Genomic DNA, 24,786 nt, shown 5'->3' on the forward strand with positions numbered 1-24,786 from the left:
GTCTCATTTGCAAGAAAGACCTGTTAAAACATACAAGGTAAATAACAGTTAACAATAAGACAACAGTGGAACGATTACAGACTATAACACAATCTATTAAAATGTGTAAAACTTAAAAACAAGAGCAGACACATGGAGGAAACTCCTTTACAAGGGATTTAAACTGATGAAAGGTCATGAGATTATCCACATAAAAGGTTTTCTGTGCCTCATTCCAGACATTTGGTGCGACGTAGCAAAAGGCCTTCTTCTCCCCATTCTGTCTTTACACGGTGAGACTCGAGAGTCAAACTGTCCTGAGACCTCAGTGGGTCAGCGTCTGACCTGACATTATAAGATTAAACAAATAATCAGGAAGGAACCAAGAAGAGTTTTATAAATAAACAGCAGACGGTGCTGCTCCCTCCTTGCTTCTGTAGATCGCCAACCCACTTTAGCATAAAGATCACAGTGGTGGGTCCTATAACCATCTCCAGTGATGAATCTAATGGCTGAGTGGAAAACTGCATTCAGAGGCTTCAACACAGATGCAGTGGAATGCATATATATGATATCACCGTAATCCAAAATCGAAAGTAACGTAGCCTGAATTAACAGTTGTCTCTCGTTAGGAGGGATACAGTTTTTGTTTCTGTTGAAAAAAGACAGCATTGCTTTAAGTTTGTTCGTTAGCTCCTGAACATGTTTACTAAATGAGAGCCTCTCATCGATCCAGATGCCAAGATATTTATAATATGGCACTTTCTAATAATGGAACCGTCTAATGCAGAGACTGACACGTTCTGTGACAGAACCAACTAGCTTCCTGGTTAGCATTGTCTGTATTTACGGGCTGTTGAACCACTTTGCTCCTCTCAATGTCTCTGTTTCTTTATTTGGTAGAAAAATATATTCCTATCTCTATATATATCTCTATATTTACATTTTCTCCGTATTCACCTGCAGCGCCTTCACAAACCAACTGAGGTCACGTCACTCGTTCACAATGGTGTAATAAAGTCCAGAAGGTAAAATGTTTGTTGGTGTGAAGGCGTCTCGGAGCCGTGGGCCCATGAACATGAATTTCAAATGAGCGTGAATCCTGAGGGAGGGGCCCGAGTGCTCGGAAAGACGGGGAGGAGAGGCTCTGGAACGTGTTTGTGCAGATGGAGATGGAGGTCCAGGGGTCGGGAGGTAAACACGGACGCGCTGTCACACTGGGAGCTGCCGCCAAAGCTCCAGGTGGAAGGATTTGGCCGAGCGCGGAAAAATATTGGCATTATTTTAAATACATTTACACAATTTCCACACTGTCCACGGACCTCCAGGCTCCTGAGATTAGCTCTCCTCCTTCTCCACCTTCCTCCAATCTCTGTGTTTTTAAATGTAAGTGTTTAGCCACTTCTGGCTAGTGTTGGGTAGGTTAAGTTAGTTTATACCACGGTCAGTGAGAATTCCAAGGCTAGCTGGTGTGCATTATGTTCGTACAACTGCGCAGGTAGTCCGGTAGTTAAATCACTCCGCTGTGGGCGTCGCCATAGCAACACATAACACAACCTAATCAGATAAACGCTTAATTAGTGACTGACAGGAACAAATGAGATGGATTTTGTGTTAATTTCAACATTTTTGGCCAAAACAAAAATGTTGATGAATGTGAAGTAGAGGAGAGTAAGCAGCTAGGTTAGCCTACTGTTAATAAAATATGAGCTTTCCATTTCTACTTTAAACGGTTGAGGCACTATTCATTATTTTCAGACATACATAAAATGATCCCAGCATTCAAGCATATTTGGCTGGATTAGTAAAGTCAAACATAAAAGTTTCAGTTCGTGAGGCCCAGGTGTGAGCGACTCCACCGCAGCTGTTTCCATAAACAAATGAGCTTCAGGTAGCAGCGAGCTAGCTTCTGGTTAAACGGCGTAAAAGTGAATAACTCCTGCCCAGGAGAGCGGCATATCGGTGTTCACTTCCATGGAAAAGTGCTGGTTAGTCCTGTTGTGTTGTGATTCTGTGCTGATGTTGTGTCGTTGAGCCTGACGGAGATCCTCACAGCAGCGAGAGGCTCACTCTGACGAGCGTTCAGACAGTGCAAGACCGACTAATAGCCCACATAAAATAGTCCCTATAGTTTGACATATCTAGCCATATTAGTAAATTAAAAAAACATTTGTTATTAATGTTGCGTTTGTGGGACCATGGTATAAGCGGATTAAACAGCTCGGAGCCGTGCATTAGACGGTTATAATGCACAAAGCGACTCCGCTGTGTGTCGTGGTGTTCTAGACTCCACGTCGTGCATTATGTATTTTATATTAGGATATTATATATCCTTGTTGTTTAATCCTTACATGTTTCTCCTTTCGAAAAGTAGCTTGTTACATTAGACCGATGACTGCTGTACCAGAGACAGAGACACAACCCCGGGGTTATTGCTAAAGCAGCCTTCTGGAAGAGAGGAAACCTCCACCTGTTGCTACATGGATTCTAGAGGAAGAATACAAGGCAGCGTAATGTAAAGAGGAAAAGAATGTGGCTGCCAAAGAAGAGCAGCGCTCTTAGTGCTGCTTGTAACAAACCACACCTCAGTACACCTATTTTTTTAATAAGTGACTCCCTCTAGCTAGTGGCGCAGCCACATAGCGCAAAAGCAACATGTCCCACACAGCGTTTTGATTGCAGTCTCCTTGTGCCAGGCTCTCTCATCGAATGCAATTTCTCCATCTGTGAGATCAATAAAGTATCATCTTATCTTATCTTATCTTAATATCTGGCCCATAGACTTTAGCTCCATTTGTTTATGGATTTTCCTCTGTCAAACACTTCAAATCATTCACTTCTGTTTGTATCAAATATAACATGTGTTTCCTCCTTTAAAACTGTATTTCTGTACATAATATGTATCTCACATTCTGCCATGGGATCAATAACAAATATTGCTCCTGGTTTTGCATTGGTGGCATAGGGCAGTGGTTCTCAACCTGGGGGTCGGGACCCCCAAGGGGGTTGCGAGACAAATTCAGGGGGTCACCAGAATCTATAGATAAAATATACATATTTTTATTAGCATAAAATCTAATATTTTATTGTAGCATGTGTGTGCTATTTTACCAGAATGCCATTATTTGAACGTAATTTGATGAATTTTACTTCAGCCATTTGTTTTTTTTCTTTGTTTTTTAAGAATTATGTAGACTAATGTGCCTATTTCTCACGGTGGGACCAGGTCGGGGGGTCACGAACCCCTTTAACTGTTATAATGGGGGTCGTGGCTCCAAAAGGTTGAGAACCACTGGCATAGGGGTTAGCCTCGCCAGGCAGTCACAAGATGGCTGCCACGTTTGACACGACAACGAGTTTCATGAGGCTGAGTATGACCTATATGTACAAAAAATAATAATAATTTAAATGTAGTTGGTGCGGCTCACATTCCTCTTGTGGTAACCACGGTAATCAGTTTGCGGTTAATATCTCTGGCTGGACCTATCTAAACCAAAAAAAAAACGGGCCCAAGCGAGGTCACATGACTGTCTCGTAAAGGCGTCCAATAGTGGAGACGATTTTCATGTGGTAAATGTGTGAATCCAATCACTTCCAAATAATAATAACATTTGGACATTTCTTTCCCAAACTGCCCTTATTCCAACACAAATTATAACGGGACAATCTAGAATGATGCGAACGTGACCTGTTGTAAGATGGTTCAGTAAGACGACGAAAATGTGTGGTCCGAAAAGTGAACTCAAGTCTGTCACTTCGCTGTAGCATCTGCACATCCTGACCCACGTCTCTCATTTCATCAAAGATCAGTCCATAAATCCTTAAATCAGCAATAATGCAACTCCTGGTTTGAGAAAAGCCCCTTCAGTTCTGTGTCCCTGTAAAAGTCCATCTACATTTGGTCCGGCCCCAGGAGAACGGCCCGTTGTGTAATCTGTGTTTGGAGACAATTCTTCTGGGACTTTCACTGAAGCAGATGTTTCAAAATACAAATAATACAAAGGCTCACGTTTCTGTCGCTGTTTCATAATGAACGCAGCTGCTCTGAGCATGACACAGCTCTGAGGTTTGGTGTGTCCTCTGGGGCCGGGACGGTCCCGTACAGAGGGTCCACCACACGGACACTCTGGAGTCAGGACGATCGAGTACAGAGTGTCCACCACACGGACACTCTGGAGTCAGGACAGTCCCGTACAGAGGGTCCACCACATGGACACTCTGGAGTCAGGACAGTCCCATACAGAGGGTCCACCACACGGACACTCTGGAGTCAGGACAGTCCCATACAGAGGGTCCACCACATGGACACTCTGGAGTCAGGACAGTCCCATACAGAGGGTCCACTACACGGACACTCTGGAGTCAGGACAGTCCCGTACAGAGGGTCCACCACACAGACACTCTGGAGTCAGGACGACAGAGCGTCCACCACACGGACACTCTGGAGTCAGGACAGTCCCATACAGAGCGTCCACCACACGGACACTCTGGAGTCAGGACGACAGAGCGTCCACCACACGGACACTCTGGAGTCAGGACAGTCCCGTACAGAGGGTCCACCACACGGACACTCTGGAGTCAGGACGATCGAGTACAGAGCGTCCACCACACGGACACTCTGGAGTCAGGACAGTCCCGTACAGAGGGTCCACCACATGGACACTCTGGAGTCAGGACAGTCCCATACAGAGGGTCCACCACACAGACACTCTAGAGTCAGGACAGTCCCATACAGAGGGTCCACTACACGGACACTCTGGAGTCAGGACGATCCCGTACAGAGTGTCCACCACACAGACACATTAGTAACAGTAGTATTTACTGCAGTATTTGTAGTATATGCAGTGCTCTTACCTCCTAACCCGGGCCGGAGGCGGTCGTCACATTAGTAACAGTAGTATTTACTGCAGTATTTGTAGTATATGCAGTGCTCTTACCTCCTAACCCGGGCCGGAGGCGGTCGTCACATTAGTAACAGTAGTATTTACTGCAGTATTTGTAGTATATGCAGTGCTCTTACCTCCTAACCCGGGCCGGAGGCGGTCGTCACATTAGTAACAGTAGTATTTACTGCAGTATTTGTAGTATATGCAGTGCTCTTACCTCCTAACCCGGGCCGGAGGCGGTCGTCACATTAGTAACAGTAGTATTTACTGCAGTATTTGTAGTATATGCAGTGCTCTTACCTCCTAACCCGGGTCGGAGGCGGTTGTCGTAGCCGTCAAGGAGTCGGTCTAAAATCCTGGTGAACAGAGTGATGTTGAAGGCGGGGTTGAGAGAGGGGTTGGCTTCCACTGCACATCTGTAACAGATAATAACATTTATATGTACACAACAGTCTGCAAAAAGCAGAAATCCTGAAATAGTCTAGGGCTGGAGTAGATTTATTGACCACCTCTGTAAACACATTGTGGTGAATATAATGTTATAAATAAGGCTCTAGTGTAAATTCAGTGTCATGATCAGATTCAAAATGTTAATGTGAACTTTGTGTTAAAGCAGATTTAATGCTTTTTATTGCCATTTTAATGCACAAACACTGTATTTTTTTAATGCCTCAAAAGCAAAAAGTTGGTGAATAATTCATTTCTTAACTGGTTGATTATGAAAGTGGACTTTTTAGAGCTTTTTACCATGTTCTAATGTTGTTCTCTTCACTCGTGCATCTTTGAGTGATCTCGGAATTGTCGTATTGAAACAGCCGTGCAGCGAAAGGGAGTAAAAGGAGGGCGGTAGGAGGGGCTTAGAATTAGTTCACACAAATAACCAGAAAGTGAATGGATGTTTCGTCTCTGCTGTTTTAGGTCAATATGACAAAATGTAAGACAGTGATAAAGAAGTGTTTGACATTTTGCCAAAGACCTTTTTTTTTCCATAAACTTTTGTCGAGCAATGTCATTATCTTTACCCGTTTGAACGTGATTTTACATTTTTAATGACATTTAGGGCCTGCATTTGGGCACACTTCACTCTGAATGTCATTTAATGCTGTACACGTTCTGCCCTCAGCCTTGTGGGTTTGAGTCTCGGTTCCGACACTTTGCTGCGCGTCTCTCCCCGCTCCTCGCTCTTGTTAAAACTGCCCCGTTTGGCCTGGAGCTGATGAGATGCAGAAGGAGGTGGCCGAATGTGGAGCGTAACCTTTAAAATGCTAATGTCCCACAGAGTCATGTGACTTCAGGATGCACCAGATCAACGCTTCAAAAGAATATTTACTGAATGGACTTGGTTTATGGTTAATATCTCTGTTAATATCTCGGTGACTGGGGAGCTCAAAATAATGTTGTATAGTAAATATAAAGTAGAGAATGATGGCTAAACCTGTGAATGAAATCTCCAGATGTTTTGTTGAAAAGTCAAAATGAAAAAGTGGGACAAACATGAGGGGAACATATAAAAAAAGACCCTCATGTCAGTCACATTTGATGCTCAACAAACTGGTCGAAACCGTGCAATTTGATGAATCTCTTAAAGCAGACCTAAGTAACTTGTTTACATCAATAAATCCTACTCTCCCCCTGGTGTTTCTGGACGGAAAACCACACTTGCAGCTTTCCCTGCTCCAAACCGGAAACACAATACACACTAACAGAATCACGAAGAAGCTAACAGGCTAACGGGCAAAGCTAACTGCAGGCTAACGCCACTTAAACAGTATTTACAGCCAAGTTTGAGTGAAAAAAATGATCTCCATTGTGTAACCCCTCTCCCTTTGTCTTTGCTGTCAGCATAGTATTTACTCTCACAGATAATAGTTTCTGACCAGCCTGGCTCCACATCATGGAGATGGGTCCCCGAGTGCCGGCCAACGTTGGCAGATCACTGCTCCTACAGGTCGCCCCAGCGGCATTGAGGATGGGTCAAATGCAGAGAATGAATTTCCCTATGAGGATTAATAACCTTAACCTTAACCTTAACCTTAACCTTAACCTTAACCTTAACCTTAACCTTAATTAATGAGTAAAAAATGCTACGACACCTGCAGTGGTGCTTATGGCCTTAAAGGAACTGGCCACAGTTTTTCCATACTGAGATATGTTCTTACCTGAGCTTAGACGAGTTGATACACACCTGTCTGGTCTTTGTGTGTGCCCTCAGTCACACAAAACGATCAAAGATGTTGTCAGCATTTGGCCTCTCCCAATGTATTCCTATAGCTCCAAACGGGGATGAAGTTGGAAGCGACCACGCTCTTCCACGGGCACGAATACCACACAGGTACGTACCAACTCATCTATGTGCTCGGTTAAAGCAGGGGTCGGTAAGAGGTTAAAAAAAAGACTTCCTCAAAGTTGCATCGGCGCCTGATCTAGCTGGCAGTATCAGATATGAACTTTTGTCGATATCGCTCAGCCCTGAGAGGGATTCAGACCACATTTTCATCAGTTCTTTTCTTTTTCCTCTGCGGTATAGAAATGTTTGTGTTCCTGGAGAGGCGTGTTCTCGTGTTCGCAGCAGAAGTGCTGAGTGGAGTGCGTTACTATCCAGGGCTCGTTCGGATGTAGGCGACTTGAGAACATTATATAACACAGACCTGAACTGAACGGCCAGATCGCACTCACGTTCAGACTCCTGGTTTACGCCAACACCACAGAAGACGCCCATGTTTGGAGTAAAAATGAACTTTTGAAATGTAAATGTCAGAGCGCGGCGGCATTGGGCCGTGTGCAGAAACGTGGTGCGTTCACATGCGTTCTGACTGTGGGGAAAACCAGGAGTGGGCTGAGTGACCAGGGACCACAAATCAGGTCTTCTTTAAATCATTTATACATTCATTTAAACTGTTCTTCAAGAGGAATCCACAGGGCCGGAGAAGGGTTTGGCCCCTGACAGGAGAAGGGTTTGGACTCTGACAGGAGAAGGGTTTGGACTCTGACAGGAGAAGGGTTTGGCCCCTGACAGGAGAAGGGTTTTGACTCTGACAGGAGAAGGGTTTGGCCCCTGACAGGAGAAGGGTTTGGACTCTGACAGGAGAAGGGTTTTGACTCTGACAGGAGAAGGGTTTGGCCCCTGACAGGAGAAGGGTTTGGACTCTGACAGGAGAAGTGTTTTGACTCTGACAGGAGAAGGGTTTTGACTCTGACAGGAGAAGGGTTTGGCCCATGACAGGAGAAGGGTTTGGACTCTGACAGGAGAAGGGCTTGGACTCTGACAGGAGAAGGGTTTGGCCCATGACAGGAGAAGGGTTTGGACTCCGACAGGAGAAGGGTTTGGACTCTGACAGGAGAAGGGTTTGGACCCTGACAGGAGAAGGGTTTGGACTCTGACAGGAGAAGGGTTTGGACTCTGACAGGAGAAGGGTTTGGACTCTGACAGGAGAAGGGTTTGGACTCTGACAGGAGAAGGGTTTGGACCCTGACAGGAGAAGGGTTTGGACTCTGACAGGAGAAGGGTTTGGACCCTGACAGGAGAAGGGTTTGGACTCTGACAGGAGAAGGGTTTGGACTCTGACGGGAGAAGGGTTTGGACTCTGACAGGAGAGGGGTTTGGACTCTGACAGGAGAGGGGTTTGGACCCTGACAGGAGAAGGGTTTGGACCCTGACAGGAGAAGGGTTTGGACTCTGACAGGAGAAGGGTTTGGACTCTGACAGGAGAAGGGTTTGGACTCTGACAGGAGAGGGGTTTGGACTCTGACAGGAGAGGGGTTTGGACCCTGACAGGAGAAGGGTTTGGACCCTGACAGGAGAAGGGTTTGGACTTTGACAGGAGAAGGGTTTGGCCCCTGACAGGAGAAGGGTTTGGACTCTGACAGGAGAAGGGTTTTGACTCTGACAGGAGAAGGGTTTTGACTCTGACAGGAGAAGGGTTTTGACTCTGACAGGAGAAGGGTTTGGCCCATGACAGGAGAAGGGTTTGGACTCTGACGGGAGAAGGGTTTGGCCCATGACAGGAGAAGGGTTTGGACTCCGACAGGAGAAGGGTTTGGACTCTGACAGGAGAAGGGTTTGGACTCTGACAGGAGAGGGGTTTGGACCCTGACAGGAGAAGGGTTTGGACTCTGACAGGAGAAGGGTTTGGCCCATGACAGGAGAAGGGTTTGGACTCCGACAGGAGAAGGGTTTGGACTCTGACAGGAGAAGGGTTTGGACTCTGACAGGAGAGGGGTTTGGACCCTGACAGGAGAAGGGTTTGGACTCTGACAGGAGAAGGGTTTGGATTCTGACAGGAGAAGGGTTTGGATTCTGACAGGAGAAGGGTTTGGATTCTGACAGGAGAAGGGTTTGGACTCTGACAGGAGAAGGGTTTGGATTCTGACAGGAGAAGGGTTTGGACTCTGACAGGAGAAGGGTTTTTCACCCTGACAGGAGAAGGGTTTGGCCCCTGACAGGAGAAGGGTTTGGATTCTGACAGGAGAAGGGTTTGGATTCTGACAGGAGAAGGGTTTGGACTCTGACAGGAGAAGGGTTTTTCACCCTGACAGGAGAAGGGTTTGGCCCCTGACAGGAGAAGGGTTTGGATTCTGACAGGAGAAGGGTTTGGCAACAAGGCTAGCTACTTATTGCTAGCCTCGCTACTTAGTTGAAGGTGCAGTTGGAGGAATGGTGGTGAATCTCTGCGTAAATTGAAAGTCAGACTCTCGTTAACTTCACAGGCGATTCCCCCGACTTCTCTGGCAGTGACGGGGACAGAGACAGTGTCCTCTACTCCACTACTATGTGCGGACGGAATGAAAGACCTGTATTACAATCACAAACTCTGTTGCCATAGACAGCGGTCATTAATTTTTCAGAGGTCCTTTATCAGAAAATAATGACCGGTAGAACTTTGGAAAATCCCTTTCAAGTCAATGGAGCTTCTGCTTGCATTGTGAAGAGCCGTTTAACAAGTCAATGATAAAGAAACCTTTATCAATAATCTTTTAAAAACAGAAAAAACTTTCTGGAATTACACTTATGATTGTGCCTCTGATACAGACTGGAGGCAGTGGTGAAGTAGTTGTGAATAATAGTTCATTGATGCGTAGGTGAGGTGTAAGTGCCGGGGATCGTGCAGCGACAACAAAAGCTGTTTCCTGTTTTGGAACTCCTTTCGAGAAAAACAACAATGCATCTTTGTTTGGAAACATTAAGAACCGCCGTAAGCGTAGCCCCACAGCCCCTCCTGTCGGTCACTCTCAGAGTGGTCTAGATTTTGAGAGTTTATGCATAAGATTGGCCAAAATTGCAGATATTTCCAGCAACAAAAACTAAATAACGGTTTAAATGTGTGCCAAGTTTAGTCCCTTTGTCTGCACATGTGCTCTGTGTATATTTCTCCAGCCTTTAGCCGCTGCTTCCCACAAAGGAAATGACCATATTTGGATTACAGCGCCATCTCTGTCACAGCCTTTCCTGCTACACGTGGATACCAAACATGTCAGTATTTGTGAATGAATAAGCGTGGGAAAGACCAGGGAGCCACACAGACATGTTAGAGTTACCTCCGTGAATAAATCTCCGAAGCCACAAAAGGAATACACATTGTGAAGGGAGAGTTTGGGCTGTCTTTTTTGACTCTGACAGAGTTCAAACTAAGATGTCAAGGAGGAAACCTGCTACAAATGCAGCGTCTCGGCTTAAAAATGAGTTTCCTGTTTCCAAAACTCACCTGCTGGACCACAGATGGGACAGCGCGAGGCAGAGGAGCAGCGCACATGCACACTCCTGACTTCTCATGTCTGCAGCCACCTGAGGAGAGAGGACCGACACGTCACTCTGCAAACAAACACATTTGTTTTTTTTAAAAGAAGCTAATATTGAAATGTGACTCTCTTTAGACACTCTGACTGACTGTGCCCATACAACGGGCCTATCTCATCGGCCTGGAGACTAGTTGGAGACTAGAGATGACACTGGTCACGAGATAGTTCGAGTCTCCAGGGAGTTTCTGTGTGCTCCCTGAGAGGTCTGCGCATGGTCTCCGCAGTCTCAAGCAGTTGTGTCACAAATACTATTTGTTGTCCTCAACCTGTGAAACGTTTCTGTGATGTCCTTGCTCCCTCCTGTCTCCGAGACCTGTCGAATACCAAGGAGATCTCAAAGAGACGTATGGTAAAGTGAGAACGCTCTTTGGAATTTCTCACATTTCTGTATAAATTGGTCATAAAATGTGGTCTGATCTTTATTTAAATCACAAGAATGAGAAAACAGTGTCTGCTTAAACTAATACCACCTGAACATTTACATTTGATCACATTATTATTGGCCACAACATGTAAACATTCACAGGGCAAGGAGGGCGAGGAATAAGTGAGTACCTGCTCCACACTTCACAGTGAGCATAGGGTTTTGATGTTGATGTGCGGTTCCATTTTTCCTCCTCACATGACGTTGTGTGTTCCTCCCAAACTATTCAACGTTGGGTTCAACAGTCCACAGAATATTTTGCCAATAGTGCTGTGGAGCATCCAAGAGCTCTTTCGCAAACTTCAAACGTACAGCAATGTTTTAGGTATTGTGACGTGTCCACAGAGATGTGACAGTGACTTCTGTAAGTCCTTGGCTGACACTCTAGGGTTCTTTTTTACCTCATTGAGTATTCTGTGCTGTGCTCTTGGACATCAGACAATGCTTCTCAACAAGAGACAATTCTTAACTAGTGTGTGTTTTTCAGTGGCCAGGGCAGCTTTAAGCCAAACCTCAGTGACTGGACTTCAGGTTGGCTCACACCTGACTCTAAATGTCTACATAATCCTGTCTAATTAGCTCTTGAAGCATCCCTGGCCAGGGGGTTCACTTACTTGTTCCACACTGTCCTGTGAATGTTTACATGTTGTGGCCAATAATAATATGATCAAATGTAAATGTTTGGGTGGTATTAGCTTAAGCAGACACTGTTTTCTCATTCTTGTGATCAGACCACATCTTATGACCAATTTAGGCAGAAATGTAAGAAATGCCAAAGGGTGTACTCACTTTTTCCTCACACTGAGAACTCATTGTAGACAGCTTAGTGACTTAAAGGTATATTTAGTTCATAGTTTTCTTGTTCTCTTGAAATGTGTGTCTCGATATGTGAGTCAAACTTTGTGTTTGACGCACATATGGCTAAAATCATGAGTTTGGCTGTGGGACTGGTGGAAAACTAGGGAAACTGGGACTAGGGTTGGGTACTGTTAAGCAATACCAGTATCTTATCTAAAAAAAAGTTAGATCCAAAATAATGAGGCAATTTAATTATATCAATTCTTTTTAGTCTTTAATGGAGTAAAGTAACTTTATTTTTCTGTTTTCTGGTACATATATTTTAGTATAGGTATAAAAAAAAAGTATTGTTCTGGGAGAAATCCACATATGGATGTAAAAACTGGGACTGTCCCGGTCACAGTATATCACTCTACAGCGGAATTACAATTTACAGCAGTGTCCAAACATCAGATAGGTATAACTGTGCGTGAAATTACACTTTTCCAACAAACGATTTGGGATTTAATGTTTACACCTCATTGAGCAAACAGGCTCTAAAATGGACCTAAATGTGACTGAACTGTGTCTAAACCAGAAACACACAAATGTTAAATACATCACGAGAGCTTCGATGACATCATTAGCACCAGTGGGACGAGGACCGAAGGTTGAGAACCACAAGTCTAAACAGAACCATCACCTTTAAAGTCAGAAACGCTTTTTAAGGCTCTTTTATCACAGTATTTGAATGACACAGGCAAAAATGAATTTCTGAAGATTTATATCCATTTGTGGAATAAAGGAATGATGGAAAGTGATATGGATGCAACGAGAAACTTTGAGGAAAGAATGTAGTTAAACTGACAAAGCATTTGGATATTCGATAAACTCCTCGAGTAACATGTCAAGAAATGCAACTAGATTTACTGCCATTTCTGAATCAAATATGACGCTTTTTCATGAGGTTTAAGGCCTTATTTTACAGGCTGTGTTCATGAGATTCTTGAATTTCATGTTTTAGATTTAGAGTTGGGGCCTAGGAGACGTCTTCCATCAAAACAACCTTCTCTAGGATCTAAAGTGTTTCTGCAGACGGAGAAGGTGCTGAACTCTGCACTGTAGTTTCAGCTCCGAGAGTCTGTGTTTTGTAAGAATACAATGGAAGGATCTGTCCACCACAACTTACAGCAGAGCTGGCCATGTTTCGTCCATGACAGGGGTTACCAAACATTTTCAGCTGGGACCCCAAAAATGGACACGATAACAACTCGGGACCCCAACTTGGGACCCCATTATATAAAGTTGTTGCCTCTTATGCTAATTTGGAGCTAAAAAAAACCAACATTAAAATCTAGTTAATATGCATTTAGACAGTTTATATTGAATGTTTACACTCAAAGATATACTACAATCAGTATCATTTTTCATTTTGCTTCATCTCGAAAACATCTGGGGTCCCCACCCAAAGCCTCGCGACCCCCCAGGGGTCCCGACCCCCACTTTGGGAGCCACTGGTCTACAAGAGTTACTGTTTGGGGAATTAGGAAATAAAGAAGGAAAAAATTGGGGGAAGAATTGGAAATAAATATGGAGAGGGGGTTAGGAAATAAAGTGTGAAAAAATGGGAAACAATTGGGGGGAAAAAATGACAAATGGGGGAAAAATAGGAAATAAATTGAGCTGAGGGAAAAAGTGGATGAAAATTGGAAATAATGTGGCAAAAAATAAAAAATGTTTGAGGAAAATTAGGAAATGAAGTGGAAAAATGTGGCTTAAAATTGGATGAAATCGTGAAAAAATGTGGTAAAAAAAGTGGGAAAATGTGGAAAGTATTTCTCGTCTTTTCTCTTTTTGTGCAGAGCAATGTAAATAAAGGTGCAATGTTTGCATATTCCTTATGGTTGGCAAAAACATCGCTTCATCACCATTTTCGAGAAAATCGATTAATTATCGTCAATATCGAGAAAATCGATTAATTATCGTCAATATCGCCCCGCTCTAACTGAAGCTGCGTCTCTTTACAGCGTTATTGTGGAAACCAACGCGACCTGTGAGTGGAATCATGGCAGCATCCGATCAATATTTCATGTTCGGCCACAGTTTTTGGCGATGATAACGGAGCTACGTGGCCACGTTAATGAGCCTGAACGAGGGGAACACGATCCGTGACGAGCGCTTTGTGAGAACACGGACGAATCACGCCGAATATTTGAGTGATGGCGAGAGAACGATGGAAAACACGGAGGGAGAGAGGGCTGTGGGTAATTAGTATTCAGTGACACGTACGACACCTCCACTCTGAGCGAGAGAGAGAGGGGGGGGGGGGGGGGGGGAGGGAATGCCCCCAAAAATACAGGAGCCATTTTCAAATCTCCAAGACGCGCGGTGGGTTTTTGATGTTTTCCGTCCAAATGTGAGCCTGAAAACGAGCGCGCGGCGTCTGCCTCCGTCACCGCGCGCGTCGCTGATTGTTGGATTCCGACGGTAAACGCTGGCATTGTTGTTGTTGTTTTTTTTCTTTCTTTCTTTCTTTGGTCTGGTGATGGACGGACGGACGGATGGATGGAGGGATGCATGGAGGGATGGATGGATGGATGGATGGAGGGACTCACCTCGAGGAGCGCGGCGCTACCTGCTGGAGACGCGGACACAAACTTGGTTCCCACGGTGCGAGCGAGTCGAAGCGAAGCGGCGAGAGATGAAAGATCATAGTCCCACAGGTCCCGGGCGTGTGTCAAGGCGCGCGCTACACCGTCCGCTCGTGTCCATCGCCGCGCGACGCCCGCTCCAAAAAGACACGGACACACGGCGCGCGCTGAGATGGAAGGGGAGCGAGAAGAAAAAAAATGCAAACCCCCGAAAAATGACCCCCCCAAAAAAAAGAAGAGAAAAAAAAAGGGGGTGGAAATGGAATGATAAGAAAGGCGCGAGGAGGAGGAGGAGGAGGGGGTAAAGGCGACGATAGGGGGGTTCTCAGATGGCCTCGCGCATCGTCTCGAGCTGCCCCCTAGATCCGCGCGCGCGATGCGATTCGTGATAAAGAAGCGGAGAGAGGAGAGGAGCGAGGGAGCGCGTCTCCAAAAAAAGAAAATACAAAAGAGAGACAGCGATGTGCGGGCTGTGCTGGGTCCTAAAGGCAGCGGCTTCTGAGGAGGAGGAGGAGGAGGAGGAGGGGGGGGAGAGAGAGAGAGAGAGAGGGAGAGAGAGAGAGAGAGAGAGAGGATAAAGGGGAGGGAGGGGGAGGGGGGGAGGCCCGCGCAGAAATGGGGGAATACCCGCTGAAGGAGCTGCGCGTCGGAACCAGGTCACTCTTTGAAGTTGTTTTCCCCTCACCGTTTTTTTGTTTTTGTTTTTTTCCTTGCAGCGGCTTAGGCACAGTATTACCCAGGGGCGCCAGTAACTTTACTCGAGTACATTGGTGTTGAGGACTTACTTTTTACTCCGCTACATCTGAAAGATTCAACTCTTTCTGCTCCGTTAGGGGAGACTGGGGCTATTTGTCACACTTTTTCCCCCTTAGAGTTCACTGCTTGTCAACAGAAGATCCCATAAGAGTCAGACCTGCATTAAATGAAAGACTGAACCCTTGACTTGAAGCAATAATAATAATAATAATAATAATAATAATGGTGAGGAGCTCAGTTACCCGGGAGGAGCTCGGAGTAGAGTTGCTGCTCCTTCACGTCGAAAGGAGCAGCTGAGGTGGCTCGGGCATCTGTTCCGGATGCCTCCTGGTCGCCTCCCGCGGGAGGTGTTCCAGGCATGTCCTAGTGGGACAAGGCCTCGTGGAAGACCCAGGACACGGTGGTGGGACTATGTCTCCGAGCTGGCCTGGTGTGGCCTCGGGGTCAGAACATCTGGAGGAGGTGTGGCCTCGGGGTCCCCCCAGAACAGCTGGAGGAGGTGTGGCCTCGGGGTCAGAACAGCTGGAGGAGGTGTGTGTGGACCGGGAAGTTTGGGCATCTCTGCTGAGACTGCTGCCCCCGCGACCCGGCCCCGGATAAAGTGGAGGAAAATGGATGGATGGATGGATAATAATAATAATAATAATAATAATAATAATAATAATAATAATAATAATAATAATAATAAAATAATAATAATAATAATAATAATAATAATAATACATTGTATCTATATTGAACTTTACATTTCGAGGAGGTGAATGAAATCAGATAAAAACAAATTAACATTTCCATAATAAAACAAAACTAGCACAAGTAGAAAACAGTCAGAGACTATGTAGAAACTAACAGGCCTTTTTAAATAAGTATGTTTTTAGGCCTTAAAGGAACAGGCCACCGTTTTTCCATACTGAGATATGTTCTACCTGAGCTTAGACGAGTTAATACGTACCTGTCTGGTCTTTGTGCGAGTACTCAGTCACGCAAAACGACCAAAGCATCATGAAGTCCAAGAACACACCAGACAGGTCCGGGATAAAGTTATTGAGAAGTGTAAAGCTGGGTTTGGTTATAAAAAGATTTCCAAAGACAGTTAAATACACCATCCAGGAATGGAAAGAGTATGACATCACTGCAAACTTACTGACCGAACAAGGACAGCACTGACCACAGCTGTTACCAAGAAGCCTATGGCTATGTATGAACTGCAGAGAGCTACAGCTCAGGTGGGGGAAACTGTCCACAGAACAAATATTAGTTGTACGCTGTAATGGCCTTTATGGAAGAGTGGCATTTTTAAAAGAAAACCAGAAGAAGTCCTGTTGTCTGTTTGCCAGAAGCCACATGGGGGATACAGTAAAAGTACCACTGCACATCACCCTGAAAACACATGATGCTCTGGGGTGGGACAGGGAAGATGGCTTGAGTTTATGGGAAGATGGATGGGGCAAAATACAGGGCAATCTTGGATGAAAACCTGTCGGAGTCTGCAAAAGACTTGAAACTGGGTCACAGGTTCACCTTCCGGCAAGACAACGACCCTAAACCAAGGACAACAATGGAATGGTTGAAAACAAAACATATCCGTGTATGCATGGTGGCACAGCGGTTAGTGCTTGTGCTTCACAATGCATCTTCTCCAAGTGTCTGCACAGGTTTCCTCCGGTACTCCAGGTTTCCCCTACCACTAAAAACATGTACAATAGGCCAGGATGAATGACAGTGTGTGCGAGTAGCAAGTTTACATGCATGAGACCCATGTGTGTTCATCAACATGCACTGTTCCGACCAGATGAACCAATAAATTGGGCGACATGGTAGCACAGTGGTTAGTGCTCTCACTTCACAGCTAGAAGTTCCCGGGTTCGATTCCCACGGGGCCTTTCTGTGTGGGCCACGGGGAGAACATGCAAACTCCACACAGAAAGGCCCCATCCAGGTGGGAATCGAACCCGGGAACTTCTAGCTGTGAAGCGAGAGTGCTAACCATTGCTAACGATTGTCTTTGAAACAATCCCTCCATCATCTACCCCAGGCCTCCAGGGGCTGATAACAGCTAATGCTAAGAACACTACTAGTTGAACACTACTAGTTGGTGGAGTTGCTTCTGTCGCAGGTGTCGCTCGTGTTCCTTCAGGAGGAGCTGCTGCTGAGCCATTCAGAGAAAACCTCTGGGTTTTTCCCACGCGCTGCTCCTGAGCACACAGTAGTCAAGGACTAGTCGTTTCCTGATCCTTCGCTTGTGCTTGTGACAGTGGAATAGATTTACTGCCTTCTTCCAACATGTAATGCAAACCTGGCACAGATTCCACCCCTCCTGCCCCTGGACACATCAAAGCGCTTTAAGTGCCTAATGTAGGTGGAAAAGCGCTATATAAGTTGAGACTATTTACCATGAAATATTATTTTCATGATAATTGTGCATAATTGTCCTTTTTGTATCGAAATACGTAGCATATCAGGTCCTATATATCCAGATATGTATCCTATCGGGCCCTCTGTATCGGAATATGTGTTATATTGGGCACTGTGTATCGGTATACGTATCGTATCGGGCCCTCTGTATCGGAATATGTGTTATATTGGGCACTGTGTATCTAGCCTGGGATCCAGAATGATCCCCCTCTGTACATTTCATACACGGGGTATCAGTCTGGCAAGCCCGTCCTTGTTGGCTGCTCAGCCGAGTTCGAACGGTACCGTGCAATCAGATTCGTTTATTTGCAGTGACGCTAACTGCGTCACTCTTGCGCTGCGGAAGTCCCCTCACAACAACAAGGATGGCGCTCGGGAGACCTGAAAGTATGTTCCAATCCGCAGTAAATTCTGTTTTAAATGATCAAAACCACATCGAGTCACTTAAGGACCAGCAGCTAACAGCACTGGAAGCATTTATTTTAAAAAAAGATGTTTTCGCCTTGCTTCCTACTGGCTTTGGGAAGAGCTTAATATACCAGTTGGCTCCACTCGTTGCGAAAAAGATGTCGCTATATGAAAATCCAGTTGTGGTCGTGGTGTCTCCTCTGCTTGCACTCATGGAGCAGCAAGTTACCGAGGCCTCGAAAGTTGGAGTAACCGCTATGCAGATCGGAGTGAATAGCGACGTGGAGATTTTCAGCGGTAAAGCGGAGTTGTTGTTCCGTAGCCCAGAAGCATGGCTGTTAAACGACAAATGGAGGCGCCTGTTGTCTAACATCAAGGACCTGGTCGGCATTGTGGTTGATGAAGTGCACCTCACTTACAAATGGTAAGCTTTCGCATTTTACTTGTAACTAAAACAACATCCATAATGATTTGTTATACATGCACCGGGTTGCACCCGCTTACAGCATGTAATGCTTTATATTTGACTATAACTTATTCAACCTTCGCGTCAAGTTAGTGTGCTAATGCTTTCCTTCTTTCTACTAGGGGCCTGGCCGAAAAAGGACAAAGCGCCTTCAGAGAGTGCTTCGCCAGACTTGGAGAACTGAGGTCCATTGTCAAAGCAGGTTGGTTTATTAGTCTTAGAATAAAATAAATTCGAAATATGTAATTATCAGAGTTGAAATACAACATTCATTAATGGCTTTTCAATAATTCATTATAGCTTTTAAATGTACATATGAATTTGTGTCTTACAGGGACACCTATTATGGCCCTAACAGCTTCTGCTGATGTCCAGTCAAGAGCCAGAGTGGTGAAGCAGCTTCATCTAGAAAAGGCAGTGACTGTGATTGAAAGCCCGAACCGGACCAACATCAGGCTTGGATTGGCCCATATTCCTGTACCTCACCTGGACTGCATGGATTGGATAGTACAGGAAGTCAAAGAAAAGGGAATTGCCATGTCTCCTGTTATTATTTACTGTCAGACTTTAAAAGATGTTGGACGAGTCTTCTGCTACCTAGAAGCTGAACTTGATGAAGATTGTTGGGTTGGCAGAGATCCCATGCACCAAGCAGAGAACATGATAATAGGCATGTTTCATAGCAAAACACTCCCACACAATAAGAGCAGAGTGCTGTCATCTTTGAGTGGAGAAGGCAACTGTAAAGTTGTAGTTGCAACTACTGCACTCGGAATGGGTTTAAATTTTCCAAACATTTCTCATGTGGTTATGTATGGTGTTCCAAAGGACATGGAAGCCATTGTGCAGGAGATAGGCAGGGCAGGCAGGAATGGAAAACCGTCACATGCTGTTATTTATTTTGTCAAACAGCACACTAGGATGGATCAAGCAGTGAAGGAGCTGCTAACTACCAAAAGACACTCTTGCATTAGGAAGGCTTTGTACAGCCATTTTGACAAACAAGCCACTGCAATTACACCAGGTCATCAGTGTTGCACCTACTGTCACTCTGTATGCCAATGTAACACAGAAGGTTGCCCAGTTTCTACTCCCGTGTATGAACTGCCCCCAAGGCCACTTCCAGAACATCTTGTTAGTAGACAGGTGACTGAAGGAGATAAGGTGCTCTTAAGGGACCTCTTGTTGCAATATCAGATAACATTACTCAAGGAAAAACAACATTTGTACACAAATAGAACCGCTTGCACTGGGTTTGGCTCTGAACTCATTGATGCCGTTATAGAGCACAGTGAATATATCTTTGATATACAATACATTGGCAAGCACCTACCAGTATTCAATCAGACACACGCATATGCTATCCTACACATTATAAATGAAGTATTTGAGGACATTGCAAATTGCCCGAGTCCTTCCGCTACAACAGCTGACAGTGTCATCTTTCCAGACATATATTACACAGGGTATTATGATGAGCCAAACATGGACCAAGAACACACATCCGCAAGCAGCTCAGAGTCTGGAGTTGCTGCCATTGAAGGTTCAGATTAATACTGATGACACAATTCTCACTTTAAATACTGTATGTGCCATATATTTGAAGTCATGTAAATCCCTGTACTTTTGTATTTTTCTTTGAGTCTAAAAATAAATGTTTGAAGAGAAACTTTTACAGCTTTTTATTAAACACTGCACCATAAATAAACACTGTTGGAATTTAAAAAGTAAAACTATTATTTCACACAAACACATTTATAAATAAAATAACACTACTTGTTGTATTTTGCAAGCACAGTCAGATCTGTTTGATCAGACAGCAACTTTTCTCCAGTCTTTGATTTTTGTTTGCATCCATAGGTAAAGGTTAGCATACTGTAGTCTTCCCAGCAAGTCTTTCCCAAAAGAGGGGAATGACTGGTATTCTCTCCCTGGCTGGTCGTGGAACAGTTGTCTGTCCTTGAAAATGGCCACAAGAGTTGCAATGTCTTGCTCCTCGCCTGATGTATGATGCACACCACTTGGTTTGGTGACCTCCAGCTCCCTGTCAGTGTTGTCCATCATCTCTTTGAGTATGCCAATAGATTTACTGATTCTGTCTGCTGAGGTTTCATTAAGATTTGGGCCAAGACCTTTAAGAAAAGACTTTAAGTAATTGTTCATGTGCTCTAAGTGCAAGTCAAGCGGTATGTTATTCCCCGCTCCACCTCTTCCATTCCAGAATCGGTTCCATTTTAGATTGTGGGCCATTCTCGGGGACAGTGTGGCATTAAGTTGCAGAGTCAGTAATAAAGTGCTATAAGCATACTGGCTGTGACCATATGCCTTGTAGAAAAGGAGAGCAACTTGGTAAAGCCGCATCAGCCGTTCTCCATCGCCCTCCTTTACAGCATCCATCATGTTCAGCAAGACAAAGCTGAAGCCTAACCTTGCTTCCGAGTGCTCTTTGATGGAGTCTGGCTTGAGTGCTTTTGTTGTAGAAGGTGACGGTGGAGAAGACAACACTAGATTGTGTTTCTTCTCTTCATGCCTTTGCCTTGCCTCTGGAGAAATGTACGCTTTGTCACATTCTGGCTCACGACACTGGAATTGAGCCGTAGGTTGGTCATCTACTTTACCAAAGATTCCCAGCAACATGACATACTTGTCGATCAACTCCTCTGTTTTGTCATGAAGCCACGTTCTCTGGTCTGCTTGGCACCCAGATTCAATGTCAGCTGGAATGAAATTGGGTGGCCTGTCTGTGTACATATGAAAATATAGAAATTACTATTATGTCACATAAATAACTATCTTCATTAACATCACTAGTGTTTAGTACATTAATAGTTTTACTATTTGGTCAGTACATTTTAGAGTCTGTATGTTTACTTTCTACATCACAGCATTTTAAATTGATTAAGAGCCAAAGTATTTTAAACAGTATTTTAAACATCTGTCGTATGAATTTCAGTCAGTGAAGTATTTCTTGTTTGAAACATCAAAACAATAAAGTATGAAAACATCAGTAGTTCATTCTGACAATTAACCGGTAACAATTGGTTCAGTCCTGATGTACACTTATTTTCCATCTTTTAAAGTGTCAAAAAAGAAAATGCTGCCGTGTCTTTCCTCAAAAAATGTTTGTAGGCATCGTAGGCGGCTGTGGGGCCTTGTTTAGCATTGGAACACCTGTGTACATATGGTTGCAAAATAGCATTAAGATCATTCGCCTTTCAGAAAAACTCCACTGTCATCAAATTAAAATAAATGAGAATACAAGACCGTGCCAAATTCATGGTGGCAGGACTGCTAAATCATTTCATGGGGCATCCAGACAATTCATGTTGTCTTGGAAGCACTGGAAAAGACTGTACAGACAGAAAAGTAACACAGATGTAAGTACAACGTGCCGTGACAAACATTTTCATGCTTTATAACACACCACAAAAATGCACTTGTAATCAATGTACCTCAGCACATTCATGTTTGAAAAAAGTGTTCCATGATCTTTGGACGACATCTTGTTGAAAAATATTTTGTAATGGATCTAGGGAATTCAAATGAATATTAAAGTACTACTGCAGAATATAAAGTATTTAGCAACATCACATACCTCAAGCAGATTCCTGATGGCATGCCAATCTTCAAACTTAAATGCTAAACCTTCGAGTCGTTCTTCCTCTGTAGCTCCACCTCTAAAAGTCCACTGAAGGTTTCTACAGTTTCCCTCAGTGAGGCGGTCACCACCTACAAAAACCTTTTCCAAGCCATGTGGTCCCCTTGGAACATATCTGAACAGAAATTATATAAAAGTGTGTAAAACATTAAAACATTTTGTTTAACAAGTATTAGAGTAAATAAATATTGTGTTACTCTTTCTGGAGATGGGTGAGTACATCTATCAAATCCCCTGTTTTGTTTTCATTCTTGAAGAGCAGTCCAAGGGGGTACTGTAAACAGTAAGTAAAATGGTCAATGCAATACATGCTTCTGCTTTAAAACAATATTACAATTATACATACGTCTGTGGAGCGTAATTTCATTTCTTCAGAATATTTATGTGGGATGTGATTTAACACAGCCTTGGAAAGTGGCTTTAAAACTTCAAGATGTTGAGTGAGAATTCTGCTGCCCAACACTATAAACTCTCTCCTTATGTGAGCTTGGGTTTCTGATCCTGGAAGCGAGTGAGAAAGATTGTAAGTGGTAATGTCAATATCTGGCCTTACATCACTGAGGTGGCTTGTTTGAATACGGTCTTCAACAGCAATGTGATGTATCCAGTGGAGGGATTTATTGCCGGTGAGTGACGATTGCTGGTGAGCCTTCATGAAAAAGTCTAAATTGTCCATTGTTATTGAGAATGTGGGTGGTGGCTCTGGTTGTGTGGCAGCAGGTGGAGTGTTCATTTCTGCAGTCTCAGAGAATGGTAGCTGGCTGAAGAAGTTTCGGCTTTCAGTATTGTCATCTGTGGAAAATGTCAAATGAAGAACTTCATTAAAAAATAAACAAGTGCAAAATAAATACAAATGTTTTTTTGTTAGTTTTAAACTTATTCAAGTGGGGTAGAGTCGCACCCGACAGTGAGAGGTCCTCCATGTTGACGCTTGCCATGTCCACAGGGTGCCCATCTGCTTCTGAGGTCAAGTACAGTTCTGTGGAAACTTTTAGCTCCTGCACTCTTTCACCGCAGGTGGTAGCCAACTCCTTTTGTTTGCCAATGGCACACGTGTATGATGTTGTGATCGCCATTTTGCTTAACCTTTTGAAGGCAGCTTTTTTCGCACCTCCATGATGTAGTATGCTGTTTACATAGTATGCAAAGGCTGACATCCGAGGCTCTCTCCCCCGTAGTGCTATACAAAGTGCAGCACATGCAGCTGGCAGACATTTGCTGCTGACTGACTGGAAAATTGACAACAAAAAAGGAGACATGTTCTCCAGGTCAACAAGGACCTTATCAAATGAAAACGACTTGAGGTCTTCTGGCAAAGTTTTCCACAGCACAAAATTGTTGTTTGGGTTTGAGAGGCACTGACATTCTTCACTGATGGTAGTGAGAATCTTTGATTTTAACTCCCCATACAGTTCTTTGTGGGTTGAAATTAAGTTAGCTGCAGTTTTCCAGTTTTTATTTGTGATGTGTTGAATAATCCCAGCTTCAGATGGAGAAGAAACCTTAACAACAGTTTTGCTTGCATACTCAGTAATAACCTGTAAAACAGAAGAAAATTTGATTGCATATGTTAATAACAAAAGTTGTGAAACTTACTATTAATGACCATTTGGTAAGAGACCCCTCTCTGATGCACAAAAGGGAAGGGGTAAGACAAGACAGGACTGTATTGACACAGTGAATTACTGTGTGTGTTACCCCCAGATTCCACATTCTCCGTGCTCGCCCCGCTCCGCTCCGTTCCGCTCCGCCCCGTCCTCCGCAGCAAATGCGTTGCTATGTTGAACGTTTTACACAAACGAACCGAGCCGTGGCCGATGCGGAAGAAAAAAAAAACCTAAACAGCTGCATGAAATAATGTCTACTATGAGCCCTGTCAAATCTCTTCACTCCACTTTTCTTTGCATTTTACTACAGTTTAACAAAAAAAGGGCTATGGTGAATATAATAGTCCATTTTAATAAAGCAGAGAAATAGAGAAGTGATGAATAACCGAGCCGCGCTCGACCCCCCCTCCTCCAAGCGGCCAAAGTCCGGAACCGAGTCCGACTCGGGCATGGTTTGTTGCAGGTAACAGGTGACGCCTGAGCCCAGTCAGCATCCCTGATTGGTTAACAAGGCGTAAATGAACGCACGTGTAGATTGGATTACTTGAGTGCATGAAGCAGTGGGCGGGGCCTCCCTGTTCGCTCACCGCGCTGTTCCCCGTGGCTTTCACGCACGTCCTTCCTCATCCGCTCGCGTTTGCAACGCTTAATACGCGCGGACAGCTTTGCTTGCATTTCGGAGCGCGTTGAAGCACCTCTACATAGGGTTAACATGGAAGTTGGAGGCGTGGACGCTTTTGGTGTGTACGCACCTTTAGCCCCACCCTGAGGCTGTTATTGTCAGGCTGAAGGCCTTAACCCCAGTCTTGAGGCTGTTAGGGCTGGGCTGGAGATCTTAGACCCAGCCCGGAGCTGTCATGAGCAGGCCCGTGGTCTCTGCCCCAACGTGGAGCTGTCGGGAGCGGGATGGAGGTCTCAGACCCCTCCTGGGGCTGTTAGGAGCAGGCCCAAGCCATCAGACCC

The 24,786-nt window shown here is 44.5% G+C and overlaps 3 protein-coding genes and 1 long non-coding RNA gene across 6 annotated transcripts in view; 2 read left to right on the forward strand and 2 right to left on the reverse strand.

The window, feature by feature from the left end:
* The window catches only part of gabra2b (gamma-aminobutyric acid type A receptor subunit alpha2b), a 63,893-nt gene extending 49,149 nt beyond the window's left edge, over positions 1 to 14,744 (reverse strand). The window contains exons 1-3 of one of the 2 annotated variants that reach the window (XM_079556024.1): positions 14,478 to 14,744; positions 10,568 to 10,647; positions 5,166 to 5,281 (exon numbers count right to left, since the gene is read on the reverse strand). In XM_079556024.1, coding sequence (XP_079412150.1) covers positions 5,166 to 5,281; positions 10,568 to 10,635 — 184 coding nt within the window. In that variant the 5' untranslated portion in view covers positions 10,636 to 10,647; positions 14,478 to 14,744. Of the gene's footprint in view, positions 1 to 4,833; positions 4,856 to 5,165; positions 5,282 to 10,567; positions 10,648 to 14,477 lie in introns of those variants that run through there. The other variant, XM_079556025.1, reaches the window with a different exon arrangement.
* Positions 1 to 24,786, forward strand: part of LOC306962771 (uncharacterized protein) — a 1,040,752-nt gene that overhangs the window by 257,263 nt on the left and 758,703 nt on the right. The window lies entirely within an intron of this gene.
* On the forward strand, positions 17,940 to 19,708 carry LOC306963088 (putative ATP-dependent DNA helicase Q1; the record flags this gene model as incomplete). Its single annotated transcript, XM_079556542.1, has 4 exons — positions 17,940 to 18,516; positions 18,681 to 18,760; positions 18,893 to 19,065; positions 19,631 to 19,708. Exons 1-4 carry the CDS (start codon positions 18,050 to 18,052, stop codon positions 19,706 to 19,708), a joined length of 798 nt encoding a protein of 265 aa, XP_079412668.1. The 5' UTR covers positions 17,940 to 18,049.
* Positions 21,656 to 22,830, reverse strand: LOC306963433. 2 transcript variants are annotated; one of them, XR_013792910.1, is made up of 6 exons: positions 22,563 to 22,830; positions 22,414 to 22,490; positions 22,154 to 22,331; positions 22,011 to 22,087; positions 21,828 to 21,908; positions 21,656 to 21,729 (listed from the first exon to the last, which is right to left on the reverse strand). It is a non-coding gene; the product is annotated as an uncharacterized lncRNA (long non-coding RNA). The 2 variants fall into 2 exon arrangements; XR_013792911.1 differs by having other exon boundaries at positions 21,658 to 21,729; positions 21,823 to 21,908.

The sequence above is a fragment of the Gobius niger genome, assembly GCF_951799975.1.
Source record: "Gobius niger genome assembly, chromosome: 5".
Classification (NCBI taxonomy): domain Eukaryota; kingdom Metazoa; phylum Chordata; class Actinopteri; order Gobiiformes; family Gobiidae; genus Gobius; species Gobius niger.